A 15,479-nucleotide genomic window follows, 5' to 3' on the forward strand; every position below is an offset into this window, starting at 1 on the left:
TTGAAAACAATAGTCCAAAGGAATAATAGTCATCAAGGTTGAAAATGAGTTTATTATCTTCAAATTTTATAATTTATTTATATCTATAAATATTATTGAGAAAAGATAAATATAAAATTTTAATGAAAATGAAAGTATTATCTATACTATATATATTAAGAAATTGATTGAATTGATGTCGCTCTTTATTTTATAAGGTAATATATATATATATATATATATATATATATATATAATAATAATAATGAAAATGAAAGTAAGTTCAACTTAGTTAGGAAATTATCAAAAGTTAATTTTTTTATAAGGTGACATATATTATTTTGAAGGAATTTATGTCTTTTATATTTTAATAAATTTAGAAAATATATACATATAACAAAAATTATGAAATTTGAACTCATGATATCATATATTCCACTATTTAACATTATCATTTCAATTAAAGCCACGTTTAATTTTCATAATAATTTTTTATAAATTTATTACTGATTGTTTCTTGAGAAAGCTCAAAGAACATTTCATAACAACCGCAACCAAACATCCCTCTCAAAAATCTTAGTCGCACTAAATAAATTCATGCATACTATAAACCATATTCAGTTCATGCATGGCATTTGCGCAATAATTAGCTGACGTGGAATAAACTATTTAAAAATGGGCCTGGACCCCACCCGCTGGTCCGTTTTCCTTCGTAACTACTTCATATTTTGTCGTCGAACTCAACGAGAGACAGAAAAACCGAAAAATAGTGACACGGCAACCCTCACTCAAATCAAATCTCTCAAATTAAAAAAAGAAAATCATTTTCAAAATTAAAAGCTTACGTCTGAAATCAAATCACGCCCCACCAGGGGAAAAAAAAGAAGAAGCACTGTCGTCGGGCATCGTGAGAGGAAAATGGGGGTGCCGCAGGCAATGGCTGCATTGCGGGACAAAGCAGCTCTCGTAAGAGAGTCGTTGCAGAAGAGCCAAACCATAACGGAAAGCATGGTCTCCATTCTCGGTTCTTTCGATCACCGTCTCTCCTCTCTTGAGACCGCCATGCGCCCCACTCAGGTCTCTTCTCTATATTTCCTTCAATTACCTCAACCTGTCTTTTCTTTTTCAATTTTTTGTTTGATGGAGAAATTAAGTGATTTATTATTATTATTGAGAGAACTGTTAGGTTTTGATTCCGAATATTGATTTGCTTTCTTTGTTTTTACGTAGATACGAACGCATTCCATCAGGAGAGCGCATGAGAATATTGATAAGACACTTAAAGCAGCTGAAGCTATTTTGGGGCGATTCGATCTCACGCGCAAGGTTTTTCGTTTTTCTGGTTTTCTCTGATTTATCGCTCTTTTGTTTATATTTATTAACTAATCTGTGATTAAGGAAACGTAATTATTTTTTGTTTATTGGATCCATTTGGCGCTCAGGATAGATATAATATTTTATTCAGCAAAGGAAAATAATTGGTCAAAACTATAGTTTAGAACGCTGTGTTGAGCTAGAAGACGAAGTTCAATTTTAAAACGTGATTTATGTTTTAGTATTTTCCCGCAGCCAAACAGAACTTGTTTTGGAATTTTGTCACCATTCTCCCAATTATACCATATAGTTTGGAAATATGATGTCGTTTGTATTGTTAATGCTGATATTTGTACTTACACATACGTAATTTAGGCGGAAGCAAAGATTCTGAGAGGGCCACATGAGGATCTTGAGAGCTATCTTGAAGCAATTGATCAGCTGAGAAGCAATCTTCAGTATTTCACTACCCACAAATGTTTTAAACGTACATCTGGTATAATTACCCATGCCAATAATTTGCTGACAAAAGCTATCTCGAAATTAGAGGATGAGTTTAGAAACCTATTAACAAATTACAGGTTGGTTTTAAGATTTTCTGCATTATGCTAATATGCTTGGATGATTCTTTTAGAATGGGAAATATTAAAGTGTTCTACACGTTCTTTGAACTTCAGCAAGGTGGTGGAACCTGATCGCCTTTTCGATGGTCTACCAGATTCATTGCGACCATCAGCAACATCACCTGGAAAGCGAAATGATAGCAAGAAAGATTCTGATAACCAAAAGAACTCAGAAAATGCTGTTTACACACCTCCGACTCTTATACCGCCCAGGGTTCTACCTTTGCTGCATAATTTGGCCCAACAAATGGTTCAAGCTGGTCACCAGCAACAGTTGTTCAGGATTTATAGGTGAGACCTGTTTTTCATGATCTGATGCTAAGATGTTTATGCTTCTCCTTAGTGATTATAGCTTTTAGACTTCACCGCTAATTGGGTTCAAAATTTATGTGTTGTGAGAACTATGTGAAGAATTATATTATTAACTCTTCTCTGCTGGTCGAGTTTATTCTTGATCCAAGAAGGGAAAAGCAGAGTCTAAAGTTTAAAATCTTTTTTTTTTTTTTAATTTAATATGGTCTTGGTACTATTTGAGACTGGCAAGTAGCTTAAGTAATGATGCATCAAGATTCTAGAGCACTAGACCTTGGCATGATAAATTACTTTATGACCAAAATTTCATATTAGATTTTTGCATGTATAGAGGATCTCTTATTTTTTTGGATTGGAAAAACTTTGATCTTCGTTTGGGATTCACCTTTTGGTGCTCTGGAATCTTGAATAATTGTTGCAAATGATATGATATTTCTAAATGCTAGGGATACTCGTGCTTCGGTCTTGGAACAGAGTCTGAGGAAATTGGGGGTAGAGAGACTTAGTAAAGATGATGTCCAGAAAATGCAGTGGGAGGTTTTGGAGGCTAAGATCGGGAATTGGATACATTACATGCGTATTGCTGTAAGGATTCGTGTAAAATTCTGCTTCAGTGGTAGTGTTCTACTTCTGGTTCTTTTCTCTAACCCTTGTCATAATAATGCTTGAACAGGTCAAAATGCTCTTTGCCGGGGAAAAGAAAATCTGCGATCAGATACTTGCGGGCATTGATTCTCTCAGGGATCAATGTTATGCCGAAATCACTGCAAACAGTGTATCTGTACTCCTTAGTTTTGGAGAAGCTATTGCCAAAAGCAAGAGATCACCCGAAAAATTATTTGTTCTTCTGGATATGTACGAGATAATGAGAGAACTACAGTCAGAGGTATCATTAATTTTTTCTTGCAGCCATTACAATATGATGAATTTTCTTTTCTTGAAACAGTGTCAGTTTATTTCTTTTATTTGTGATAATCATATGAGTTTTGTTTCTCCTTAGATGCATGAGAAGCACACCATGATTACTTTATGTTCTTTTTTGTTCTTAATCCATTCAATTCATGCATAAATTGCAACTCAATTGGAAAAGGTTTAGGGTCAGATACAAATTTATCTAAAACATTATTGTGAACATGCATTTATGTAGTTAACTGCTAAGATTTTTTATGCATTAAAATGACAAAATTACAGAGTGAAACAAAATATTTCCGTAGTGAGATTAACTAGCATTGCTTTATTGTCCATTTAACTATGCACTTTGATAAAAGTACAACATGCATTGTAGGGACAAATGCATATTGATTCACATGATTTTATAAGCTGACACTGATTCCTTCTCTCTCTCTGGGGGCATGTGGACAGATTGATTATCTCTTTGGAACAAAATCTTGCACGGAAATGCGGGAATCTGCTCAAAGTTTGACAAAGCGGCTAGCTCAGACGGCGCAAGAGACATTTGGGGATTTTGAGGAAGCAGTTGCGAAAGATGCCACCAAAACCGCAGTTCTTGATGGAACTGTCCATCCTTTGACTAGCTATGTGATAAATTATGTGAAGTTTCTATTCGAGTAAGTTGTATTTTTTCTGCTTCCAATTGCTGCTGGATTTTAGTTGTTATTGGGGTATCACTGTATATTTGGATTGCGTGCTACAAGTAATATTTGCTTGGTCAATCACATCTGATTGTGGTTGTTGAGTGGTGCAGCTACAAAACCACACTGGAGCAACTCTTTCAAGAGTTTGAGGAGAGTGATACGGAAGCTCAGTTGAAGACTTTAACTAAAAGGATAATGGAAGCCCTACAGACTAACCTTGATGGGAAATCCAAGCAGTATAAGGACCCTGCACTGACGCAACTATTTCTGATGAATAACATGCACTACATAGTGAGATCTGTGCGAAGGTGTGTTTTATGTTTTTACTGTGTTTCGTTGGGATGATTCAAAAATAAACTCTTTAATATTTCATTGACAGGTCAGAAGCCAAGGATTTGTTGGGAGATGATTGGGTTCAAATCCACAGACGGATTGTTCAGCAGCATGCAAATCAGTATAAAAGGATTTCTTGGGCAAAGGTTCTGTTTGCCCGACTTATACTATGCATTCATATAGCTAGACTAGCATGCTAAGTGGTTCTCTTTTAGTCGTGCAGGTCCTTCAGTGTGTCACCATTCAAGGGGCTGCGCCAGCAGGTGGTGGTGGAATATTGGGAGGTGATTCCGGCAGTGGAATATCAAGAGCAATGGTGAAAGACAGGTTTAAGAATTTCAACGCCCAGTTTGAGGATCTTCATATGAGGCAGTGCCAATGGAATGTCCCAGACAGTGAATTGCGCGAGTCCTTGAGGCTTGCTGTTGCAGAAGTACTCTTGCCTGCCTATAGATCCTTCCATAAACGTTTCGGGTAAGTTCTGTTTATAATTTTTTTTTTTTGTGGCTTCTCTTCTTCCTTTTCATCTCTCTCAATCTCAATCATTTAACACTAACTCTGTTGTTTTGGTTTCTTGTGCTTGAATTAACAACACCACAGGCCTATGGCCGAGAGTGGGAAAAACCCTTGCAAGTATATTAAATACAAGCCCGAGGACCTTGAACGAATGCTAAGCGAGTTCTTTGAAGGTAAGACATGCGTCGAACAAAAGCGATAAAAAACAAAAAACCAAATGCTGGTGAGAATCTGTTAAGAAATTTAGATACTGATGAAATGGAGCTTTCAACTAATCATTGTAGAATGACGAGGTTGTGTGTACTTTTTTCTGCAAGGCTTGCTTTGTTCTTGTGTCTTTTTCATCTGAGTGAGTTTTGTACAGTTCTGTGAAGGAGATTCAAATTTCAATATTAAATTAATAAATTTCCAAATAAATTAAAAAGGTTGTGCATCTTAGTCACAGATATTCTGTTTTTTTTCGTTCACATTCCAAATGTTTTTGGTGTAGTGTCATTAATGAAAAATGCATCACTAATTAACTATGTACTTGGTAAAACACAATTTAGATTTTTTTATGCAAATTAAGTATTGAATTTATTTTTGTTAGGTAAAGAGTAATGAAAATTTAATATATTTAAACTTAGTTGAGTAACCCTTTGGTCGGCATGGACATGTGATGTCTAAATCACACGCTTTTTGCTCAAACCAAATCTCTTCTCCTCAAAATCATTATTTAATGAATCCTATTAAAATTATTTCCAACACTCCCAATCATTTTCAAAAATGTAAAATTTATAGATGAAATGGGATGAGTTTTTCTGTACAATATAAGTTAAAAAGCGTCAACTATAGATGTTGTAATAGAAGTTCATGAAGCGGTCACAATGAAAAGCACCACTTGTGTACGCTTCCAATATGAGCGGCTCTCGGTTTTTTGCTTCTTGTGTGGCCAGTTGGGCCATGGGGAGAGCTTTTGCCCTCTATGTATTCTTCAAGGAACAGCGGATGTGCCGAGGATTGGGATGTGACTTTGCGAGCAGGGCCTCGCCGGGGGCCAGTGGTGAATAGTTGTTGGTTACGTGGGGATCACAGGGTTCCTCTTGCTAATTTGGGGGTGAAAAATAAAGGGTTTGAGGATGTGGGGGAGGTTATCACAAATTCTACTTTTGTGCAAGATATTAGCCTTAATTTGGGGCTAAAGTTGGCGGGTAGTTCAAATGTGGGGTTGATGGGTCAAAAGTTGAATGAGCAAGGTGAGTTGAGCTGTGTTTTGTTCTCAAAGCATAATTTGGAGGACCGACCTGGGTAGGTGAATGATGGTAAGAAGCGAGCTCGTGGGGCCCTGGGAGCAATGTCTGCTTCTGACACAGTGCTTTCGAGCGTTGTTGGCATCGGTCATGTCATGTCTGTTGATCATTCTGTATGGGAAGATTGTGAGGTTGGCCAGTCGGGCCCAATGAAGTTGTTTTGCTAGAACGTCGGTGGATTGGGGAACCCGCGTGCCGTTCAACGCTTTCAGCCAATACTGAGAGAACATAATCCCACGTTGTTTTTTTTCATAGAAGCTAAATTGCTAGGTCGTAAAATGGATGGTATTCATCGTAAGCTTGGCTTTTTAAATGGTACTGATGTTGGTTCTTTCGGATTTAGAGGTGGATTTTCGATTGGTTGGAAACTCGGGATTGATATTCGGTTGTGGTCTTACTTGCAGCAGTATATTGATAAGGATGTGTTGGACGATGATGGCGGGATGCCGTGGAGGTCTACTGAGTTTTATGGGTCCCCAGACGAGAAGTCTCGATCGGCGTCTTGGGATCTTTTGCGGCAGCTTTCTTCGCAGTCCACAGGACGGTGGTTGGTTGCAAGAGATTTTAATGAGATTGCATACTCGTTTTGGATATCCGGTGGGCAAGTCCAGGATGAGCGACAAATGGTAGCCTTCCGTCTAGTGTGGGATGATTGTAATCTTGTTTATACTGGGTACTATGGATCCTGGTTTACTTAGGACCGTGGGCGTCTTGCTGCTAATAATATATGGGAAAGGCTTGATAGATGTTTGGTGTCGGCTGATTGGATTGATTTTTTTTCGCATTATGCAGTGAAACATTTACCGCACAGTGTATCGGATTATTATCCTTTGTTGTTAAGAACTGCAGTTCAATCCAATGATTTTGTGGCACATCAGTTTCGATTTGAAAATTGTTGGGTCTTAGAGGATTCTTGTGAGGAGGTCAATCGAGCTAGTTGGAGTGGTAGTGTCGGTGGTTTGCCGGCTAAATTATCTCAATTGGGAGCTTATTTTCAAAATTGGCTGAAGAATACTAGGTTGAATCGGCGGCGGTTTACTACTACTTTGCAACAACGCTTGATTAATTTGAATAGTTTGGATCCGGATGACTCTGTTTTAGGCAAGATTACTGAGGTGAAACTGGCTCTTAATCTTGAATCAGATAAGCAAGAGTTGTATTGGGAGCAGAAGGCACATGGTAATTGGATGAAAAATGGTGACCGTAATACTGGTTTTCCATTCCTTTACAAGGGCTAGAAAGTGACGAAACAAAATTGATAGTCTTGTCAATACAATGGGAGTGGTGGCTAGGAACGAAGTGGAATTGGGGAAGGTTGCGCTAGGGGTGTGCAATTAAAACTGAATTAATCCATCGAATTAAATTATTTGCAGAATCTAGTTTAATCGGGATCAATTAAGAATTTTTTAAAATTTCAGTTAACAATTAATTCGATTTGTAATTGGGTAAATAACTAAAATAACTAATTAACCAAAATTATTAATAATAAAGTATTATAAGCCCAATATATTTTATAGGTCCAATATATTATGTAAGCCCAAACTAAATAATGAGCTTAAAACTAATTGGATTTATACAAATTATTATAATTTTAAATTCATAATAAATTTATACATCTTTAAACTAAAAATATATATAAAAATGAAAAAAAATAAAAGAAAGAAGCCTTAATTTTTTTTTCTTTCCATTGTCAAACTCAAAAACAAAGTCTCGGTGGGCGCTACTTGACACTAGAGCATCTTTTATTCTTCTTGATTTCTTCGAATATATATATTTTGCATTTTCAAACCTTTTTTCATTTCACCACTCAAGTCTTAGACATTCTTGTTTTTAATGCAGTGTTTGTTATGATGGTTTTAAATTAGTGTTGTTATTGTGTTATTTGTTGTTTTTGCTTCCCTTTTTAAATTAGAAAAAAAAAAACATTGCAGTGGTATTTTTTATATTTCAAACTTATTTGAACAAAACAAAAAAAAAAACATGTAAAATTTTTTATTTTGTTAATAGTTAAAACTTTTATGATTTTGGTTAATTCGATAATGATAATTCAGTTCGAATATTAACCGAATTGACTGTTTAATCACTCCTATGCATTGTTATTTTTCAAAATTGTTTGCTTCGTAAGGGGTATGTGATTTTTTGAAATTGTTTTACCTTACAACTTTTAGTTTTGGGGGTGTTAATTAATTTAAGGGTTAAATATAAAATGGGTACTCGAACTTGTCCACTTCTCCTAGATTGATACTTATGATTTTTTTTGTTCCAAATTGGTACTCGAATTTTTTTTTCCATCAACTATATTGGTAAAAGAGCCTAACGTCGTTAGGTTTTTGCTGACATGTCAACACTAGCCAATCAAATGTCGCCTCATGGCATCCTCTTGTACATCTTTTTCTTTTTCATTTCCCTCATTTCCCTCATTTTCTCCCTTTTTTTTTCTCCTCTCTTCTTTACTTTTTCTTTTTCCTACCCTTGTCTTCTTCATCTTTTTCTTCACTCTTTCATCTTCCAGTTTAAGGGCCAACTACAACAAAGAATCGACGCTAGAGTTTTAGGTTTTTTTCTTGACTTTTTAAGAAAAAATATTAATTTTCGGTATTTCAAGTTCTGGGTTTTCAACATTTTACTTTAAATCAGTTTTTTTTTTAATTTGTAAAAAATCCCCTCCCAAATCTTTTCCTTTTCATGGTTTTCTTCAAACGAGTGTTAAGTTGTGCTTTAGCTAGTAATCGTGAACATAATGTTAGTAAACATCACTCCTTATGGACAGTGCAACATAGTTCGTCATCGATATGGGTTTCGTTTATTTCCACCGTCGACATTGCTTTCATAGCCGCTTTCGACGTAGGTGGTTGGTCGTTTCGTCCTCATTTCGGAAGGGAGTAGTAAGCCGAAAAGTCATCGCGTCGGTAGAACAAAGATACGACTAAGAGAATAGAGGTTGAGAGGGTTTAGTATTTTATTCTGCTTAATAATTGATTTAGTTAGAAGAGTCATATAATTTATTTAGTTTTTAAAGTTAATAATAAAATTAAGTGATAATGGCTGAGAAATTGTTAAAAAAAAAGAGAAAATGAGGGAAATGAAAAAGAAAAGAAAAAGTGTACAAGAGGATGTCACATGGCGGCAAGCCCATTTTTGTAATTTTTGAGGCTCTAGACGAAATAATAAATTAGTGCTCTTTTAAAAAAAAGTATAGAATGTAATATAATAAAAGCTTAAAAGTTTTGGGGGTCATAAGAGATGAAGCATTTATTGTGAAAATTTGAAAACCCTACACACCTAATTAATTAATTTTAGTCTGAACTTTTTTTCTCACATTAAAAATTGACATCATTAGGCTCAGGTACCAATATAATGGACAGAAAAAAATTCGGATACCAATCTGAGACAAAAAAAATCATAAGTACCAATTTGAGAGAAGTGGAGAAGTTCAGTTACCAATTTTATATTTAACCCTTAATTTAATTGTAATTTTAGGTTGTAATTTATTTTTTAATTAGGTTATTTGGGTATTTAATTATTTGGGTAATTGGATTATGTTTGAGTTTAGTTGGGTTAGGTATATATTGGATATAGCATATTTGATATGTAATTATTTGAGCTTGAGTATAGTTATGAGCTTAAGGTTTATTAATTAAAAATTAATCGGTTTACTCTGAAAATTAAAAATAAAAATAAATTATCAAAATTGATTAATTATATCGAAAAACCAATTCGATTAAGCGATTTTGACATATCTCTAATTGTCTATCATCCGTAAAAAGTAATAGATGTTTTAGAAGATGTTTTAAGGGGATATTCCTGAGAAATTTAGTGTTGAAGTAGGAATGAATTAATGAGATGATTGTTTATATGAAAATGAAAATAAAAATATGAAGTTAAAAATAGGTTTGAATCCAAAATATAAGACACGCTCCCCACTCGTTTTTACGGTTCAGTTCTTTAACGTTTTCTCTCTCTATTTTACGTGAGAGAGAAAAACAAAGATTGCAACCCAAACAAAAAAAAGAATGGCATCTGATCATCCAGGAAAACCAAATGAGCAGACGACAGATAAAAATACAACCACATCACAACAACAACAACAACAAGGTCCTCCAATCCAATGGCCGCCACAAAGTCATCCGCCGCAGGTGTGTTATCCTCCAGCAATTGTGCCTCCCAATGCCCAATTCCATGACTACAATGCACTTCCTCCCGGCGGCGGATACGGCCCTTACCCTTATCCTTACCCGCCACCGGGGCCATATTATGGACAGGGTTACATACAATCAGAGCACCGTCATCCTTGTTCGGGAGCTTGTCGTTGCTTTTTGGCATTTTTGATTCTGGTAATTGTGATTTTGCTGCTAACAAAGCTGATCATCTGGGCAACTCTTCTGCCACGATTCCCAGTTTTCCACGTAGCGAACATGCATGTCACAAATTTCAATACCGACGCAAATCCTTTCACGGCAAGGTGGGAGACGGAGATTAGAATTGAAAACCCCAACACCAAATTGTATCTTTATGTGGATGGAATGGAGGTTTTTATGAATTACAACGACAAATACGACGTGGGGATTACTTGGATCAACCCCATGTTCATGGAAAGCAAGAACAAAACCTCGATGCGAGTTGTGATTAACACAGGGGAGTCGGCTCATCACGCCGTCCCCATTTGGATAGCCCAAGATATGGGCAAAGATCAAAAGAACGGGGGCGTCAATTTTGTGTTGAAAATTAAGGTATGGGTCACCTTGAAAAGTGGGATGTGGTTGTGGTTCAGGAGGAGCTTGATGCTCAATGTTGAATGTGATGATTTGAAGGTTAATTTCGGGAATTCCTCAAGGGAAGGAACTTTGGAATATATTAAAGACCGTGAAGATTGCTATGTTAGCGCCTGAATGAATCCTCTGTTCTTTTATTTTTAAATTTATATTGCAATACATCCTTTCCTGCATCTATGAAGTGGGTTGCTTTGGGATAGTTGTGTTCATAGACTAGTATGTTGCTCATTCAATTTCACATTTTTGTATCAACAAAACCTGGAAAAGGTCATAGGAATATTAAGAGATACTGTAACTTTCCTTTTTCTCTGCTTTGGGGTCATTTTCTATTTTATTACTCTCTTTTTCCTTTTCCTTCATTACCTCTTCTCTTCAACTAATCACTGCAATTTTTTTCAATTGTTGTTTATTTTTGCATATTGATCAACATTTTCTCTGGGTCAATCTTTTTAATGCTACCATTTAAGGAGCTGTTGGGGTTTAATATAAAAAGATGATAAATTTAAGAAAGAAAAATAAATAAAAACTTATTCAATTTTAATGAAACTTAAGCTAACTTATTAAATTCCAATGAGATCTTCTTAGTAAAATAATAGACAAAATGAAATTTGTCCATATTGGGTATTTTTCTTATTCTATTTTTAATATTATAATTCTCTATTATACTTATTTTATTAAATTCCAATTTTGAAATTTCTTTCTTATAGTATTTGTCTAAGTGATGCAATTACATTTAATATTTTTAATATTTTAATTTTAATTCATTTATTATATCCCTTTTTGAGTAGAGGTAGATAAGATTCACATGTGATTGAACCTAAGTTCGGATAAATTTAAATAAAATTTACACATAATTTACATAGAGTGAAAATTAAATTAAACTTGAATACTCAAAATCACAAATCTTCAATCTTATCAACACAATTAAAACTTTATCGACTTCATTTATCAAATCCTATATATGACTTTCTTTCCCAAAAATAAATCCTTTTCTTCCCTTTAAATTCTCATTTTCCATCTTTTCCTCTATTAATCAAGACCTCCTTCCTTCCTCTTGCCCTATTTCTATTTTCCTAATTTTTCAGTTTAAGCCATCAATTTTTCTTCATACTTAACAGTCTAATAGGACGTGTATTACACGCTCTGAAATGTTGATTATATTATTAATAATCAAAATAGTAAAAATAAAAATAAATCTAAAAATTATATATGAATTTTAATTTAATGTGTAATTTGATAATGAATTTTATTTTGGTACAATCATACACAAAACTTTGATCGTGGTTCAAATGTATACATGAAAATTTGATTTGATTCAATCATACACATTTAAATAAATAAATTCTTCAATTTATTTTTATATTGGATAAATATAATTATTTCTATATGCAATATATAAACATAAAACTATGTTATATCAATAATTGTGTTAATAATTTATGAGAACTGAATCAAAGCAAATTTTCATATATAAAATTACACAAAATCAAAATGTATGTATACAATTGCACATTAAATTGAAGTTTATGAATAGATTTGAGATTTATCCAAAAAAAGAGAAGATATTAAAAAAGGCTTAATTCACACATTGGTACCTAAACTATACTCTTTTCACCATCTTGGTACCCAAACTTTTTTTTGTCACAACTTGTACCTAAACTACTTTTTTAAAATCTATTTTAAAAAGGCTTAACTCACATATCTAAATTATTCCCTTTTGTCCAAGTTTTTTGTCACTAATGGTATTTAAACTATTCTTTTGTTATCCATTTTACACCAAAATATTATATCCATTATAAAAAAATGTCAATAATAATCTGCTATATCATATAAACTTAAAAATTATATTTTTTAAATTCTTTTTTTCTTTTACATTATTTCTCTCTTTATTTTTTTTTCTATTTTTCCTTTTTTTTCTTAAAAATTATATTTTTAAAATTCTATTTTTCGTTTTAAAATTTCAATAATTGCTTAAAAGCTATCCTTCCAACATCTAGATGCTGGTGATTAATTTTGATTTTGGACTTAACAACTTACATGCTCTACTTGACGAGATCAAAAAAGTTATTTCATCGATCAAAACTGTGTTTTTAGAACCGGTCGAGATATTGGTCCAGGGACAAGGACAGGGGTTGAATCAATTAACTAATGAACCAATACACATCGATTGAACCAAGCTAAAAAAAACCAATGGAACCATTTTCTCTATTTTTTAAATATTCTTTATTTTATGTATTTCTAATAATTTATTTGATTGAACTATACGAGTTGACTAAACGGAGAATTGGTGGTTTGAGTGGCGCAACCATCGATATAGTTCTAAAGAAAAAAAAGAAAAAGAAAAAATATATAAAAGAAGGAAATAATATAATCTTTTTGAAAAAAAAGTATAATTTAAGTATGAATTTTAAAGTTAAGCCAAAAAAAAATCTAAATGCAAGAAATAAATAAATAAATAAAAAGAATTGGGAAAATAATACACTAAAAAAATCAAAGGGTAGAACTAAAAGTGTTGAGGTTGAAAGAATATGTGTGTGGTGGGCACTTGGTACAATCAAACAATGTGTAGGGAGGGAATCAACTTAAATTTCTGTGCCCAAAAAGGTGACTTTTGGGGATCCTAATATCCCCTACCCACGAACCCACAACTCGCTCCAAAGGGTATATATCCTTGCCTTCTACTACTCATTTTTCTATTTCAGTATGCTTATCTTGTCCTTCCTTTTTCACTTTGATAAAATCAATTTTTATATTTCTATTTGGAAATGTTTTTATCTTGAACAAGAGAGTTTTAAATTTAATCCAGTAAATTATTTTAATGTAATTTTGATTTAATGGTAAGTTTAAAATTTTGAGAATTTAGAATTCTAAATTTTCATTTTATATAAATTAAGTGTAAATTTTGGTTCAGATTTTATTTTAATTTAAATCTTACATGTGTAAGTCATATTTAAATTTATTTTGATCTAAAACAGAAAATATTTTAATTGTCAATCTTACCGAATTTTGTAATTTTAAATATGTATTATTTATATCTACAATTGTAATTATACTTGTATTTGTAACCTAAAAGAAAATAATTTTGGGTTTAATTTAAATGATTTGTGAAAATTACTTTTAAGAAATTAATTATTAAAATTCCAACATCTGATCCCTTTCTTCTATTTCTCCTATGCACAAAAATGCATACATGTGTCATTCAAACATTTGTTTTTATATGTACACATTTCTATGATAGATATTTGATAATCTATTACTTACCATAGAAGCTCATCGTAGGCGAAGCTTCTCCAGTTCTGCCTATCGAATCACAAGAATTATAAAGAAATGTCAAACTTGGAGAGGATGGAGTATTAATTTGGTATTGTTATTACCGCAACAATTTAAAGACTAACATCTTAGGTCTTTTAGTACTCAGGTTTAAATTTTACCCTGTGTAACTGTCATGTGTGGTTCTCAAATTCTACCCTACACAATTGCGATATGTAAATTTTATTTGGTTCATCGTCTTTTTATATTTTATATAGTTTAATTCTACTTTATAATTGCTCTAATACATTTATAATTGTTGTATTCATTTCTACTTGTAAGAAAAATGTAGACAGTTGGTAATTAAAAAATTTTGTAAACATTGTTCATTCAACCACCCTTCCAAACCTTTGATATATAAAAAAAGGAAATTCAAAAATTTAAGATGCTTTTTTGTGCCACATTCAATTGTCATACGTTTAAGACGGGAATAAATTTGTGGGAAAACAAAGTTACAAGCATATGAATTATGAAATAAGATATTAAAGGTTTTGTTAAGATATCGTTATTTCAAGCATGGAAAATTCAGGCTAGGGGGACAAAAAGAACACTCTGGTTTTGCCTTGTTTTCTTGTGTGTTAGAGCTTTTACATTTTCCACCGTTTCAATCCTTACATTCTTTTCTGTCTTTTGTGCTCCAAGGGAAGAGGTCTTTTTGCTTTGCTTTCTAATTATTTTATTTTTGGGGGTGGATTCATCTGGTTTTCACATTCTCAAGTCATGAGCTTCGAAGACTAATTTTCCAAGTGAACATATCAGACAAGAAGGGTTCCTTCTGAAATTTCCGAGCAACCTTCAAGTTTGTTGACTTTTACTCTTTACATGGACGAGTACCCTAAATTAATTGGAGGTGTAAATGTTAACAATGCTCAACTGCTGTTAGCTTAAATGATATATAATTTATATATTTTTTTTCTTTAAATCAATGAAAGTACTATAAAAAGTAATTGTTAACCGGACGCAATTATTAGTAAGGCTAATAACAGTTAAGGCTATTTGTGAGCTTATTAATTAAAATAACATTGGTTGGTCAAACGTCAAGTAGCAAACAATAATTTAGGTAGAGAATACGAGACTAAAGAACTTATTCTCGATGGATCAAAACAAAAAAGAAAATGTGTGATAGAATCTAAAATATAAAATAAGGTTAGGATTATTGTGACTGATTTGTCGTAAAGGAGGTGTTAGAGGGCGTAAATAAATGGATTCCCCCGCCTGCTGTATCATCAAGAAAAGCATAAAAATATGGTATTAAGAAAAAGAGGATATTCATATATATGAAAGGGAAACCACTTTAAACCTTTTCAATCCATAGAAATACAAAATAAAAGCAAGCCGGGAATGGAGCCAGTGATTCCTTGCCCTCCTCCCACTCTTACGCCTGGGATGGCTGAAGAGAGATGCGTGTGTATATTCTAATAGTGGGTGGCCGTGGCT

The 15,479-nt window shown here is 33.2% G+C and overlaps 2 protein-coding genes across 2 annotated transcripts; both read left to right on the forward strand.

The window, feature by feature from the left end:
- Positions 1 to 738: 738 nt before the first annotated feature.
- On the forward strand, positions 739 to 5,096 carry LOC105799625 (exocyst complex component EXO70A1). The gene is made up of 11 exons (XM_012630291.2): positions 739 to 1,056; positions 1,210 to 1,305; positions 1,669 to 1,874; positions 1,971 to 2,207; positions 2,675 to 2,813; positions 2,902 to 3,114; positions 3,591 to 3,796; positions 3,934 to 4,131; positions 4,203 to 4,302; positions 4,380 to 4,630; positions 4,757 to 5,096. The coding sequence occupies exons 1-11, from the start codon at positions 898 to 900 to the stop codon at positions 4,872 to 4,874; spliced, it is 1,923 nt and encodes a 640-aa protein (XP_012485745.1). The 5' UTR covers positions 739 to 897; the 3' UTR covers positions 4,875 to 5,096.
- A 4,878-nt stretch (positions 5,097 to 9,974) lies between these two features.
- Positions 9,975 to 10,850, forward strand: LOC105797702 (uncharacterized). The gene has a single exon (XM_012627635.1). It carries the CDS (start codon positions 9,975 to 9,977, stop codon positions 10,848 to 10,850), a length of 876 nt encoding a protein of 291 aa, XP_012483089.1.
- Positions 10,851 to 15,479: the final 4,629 nt, after the last annotated feature.

Source organism: Gossypium raimondii, chromosome 9, assembly GCF_025698545.1.
Source record: "Gossypium raimondii isolate GPD5lz chromosome 9, ASM2569854v1, whole genome shotgun sequence".
Lineage (NCBI taxonomy): Eukaryota > Viridiplantae > Streptophyta > Magnoliopsida > Malvales > Malvaceae > Gossypium > Gossypium raimondii.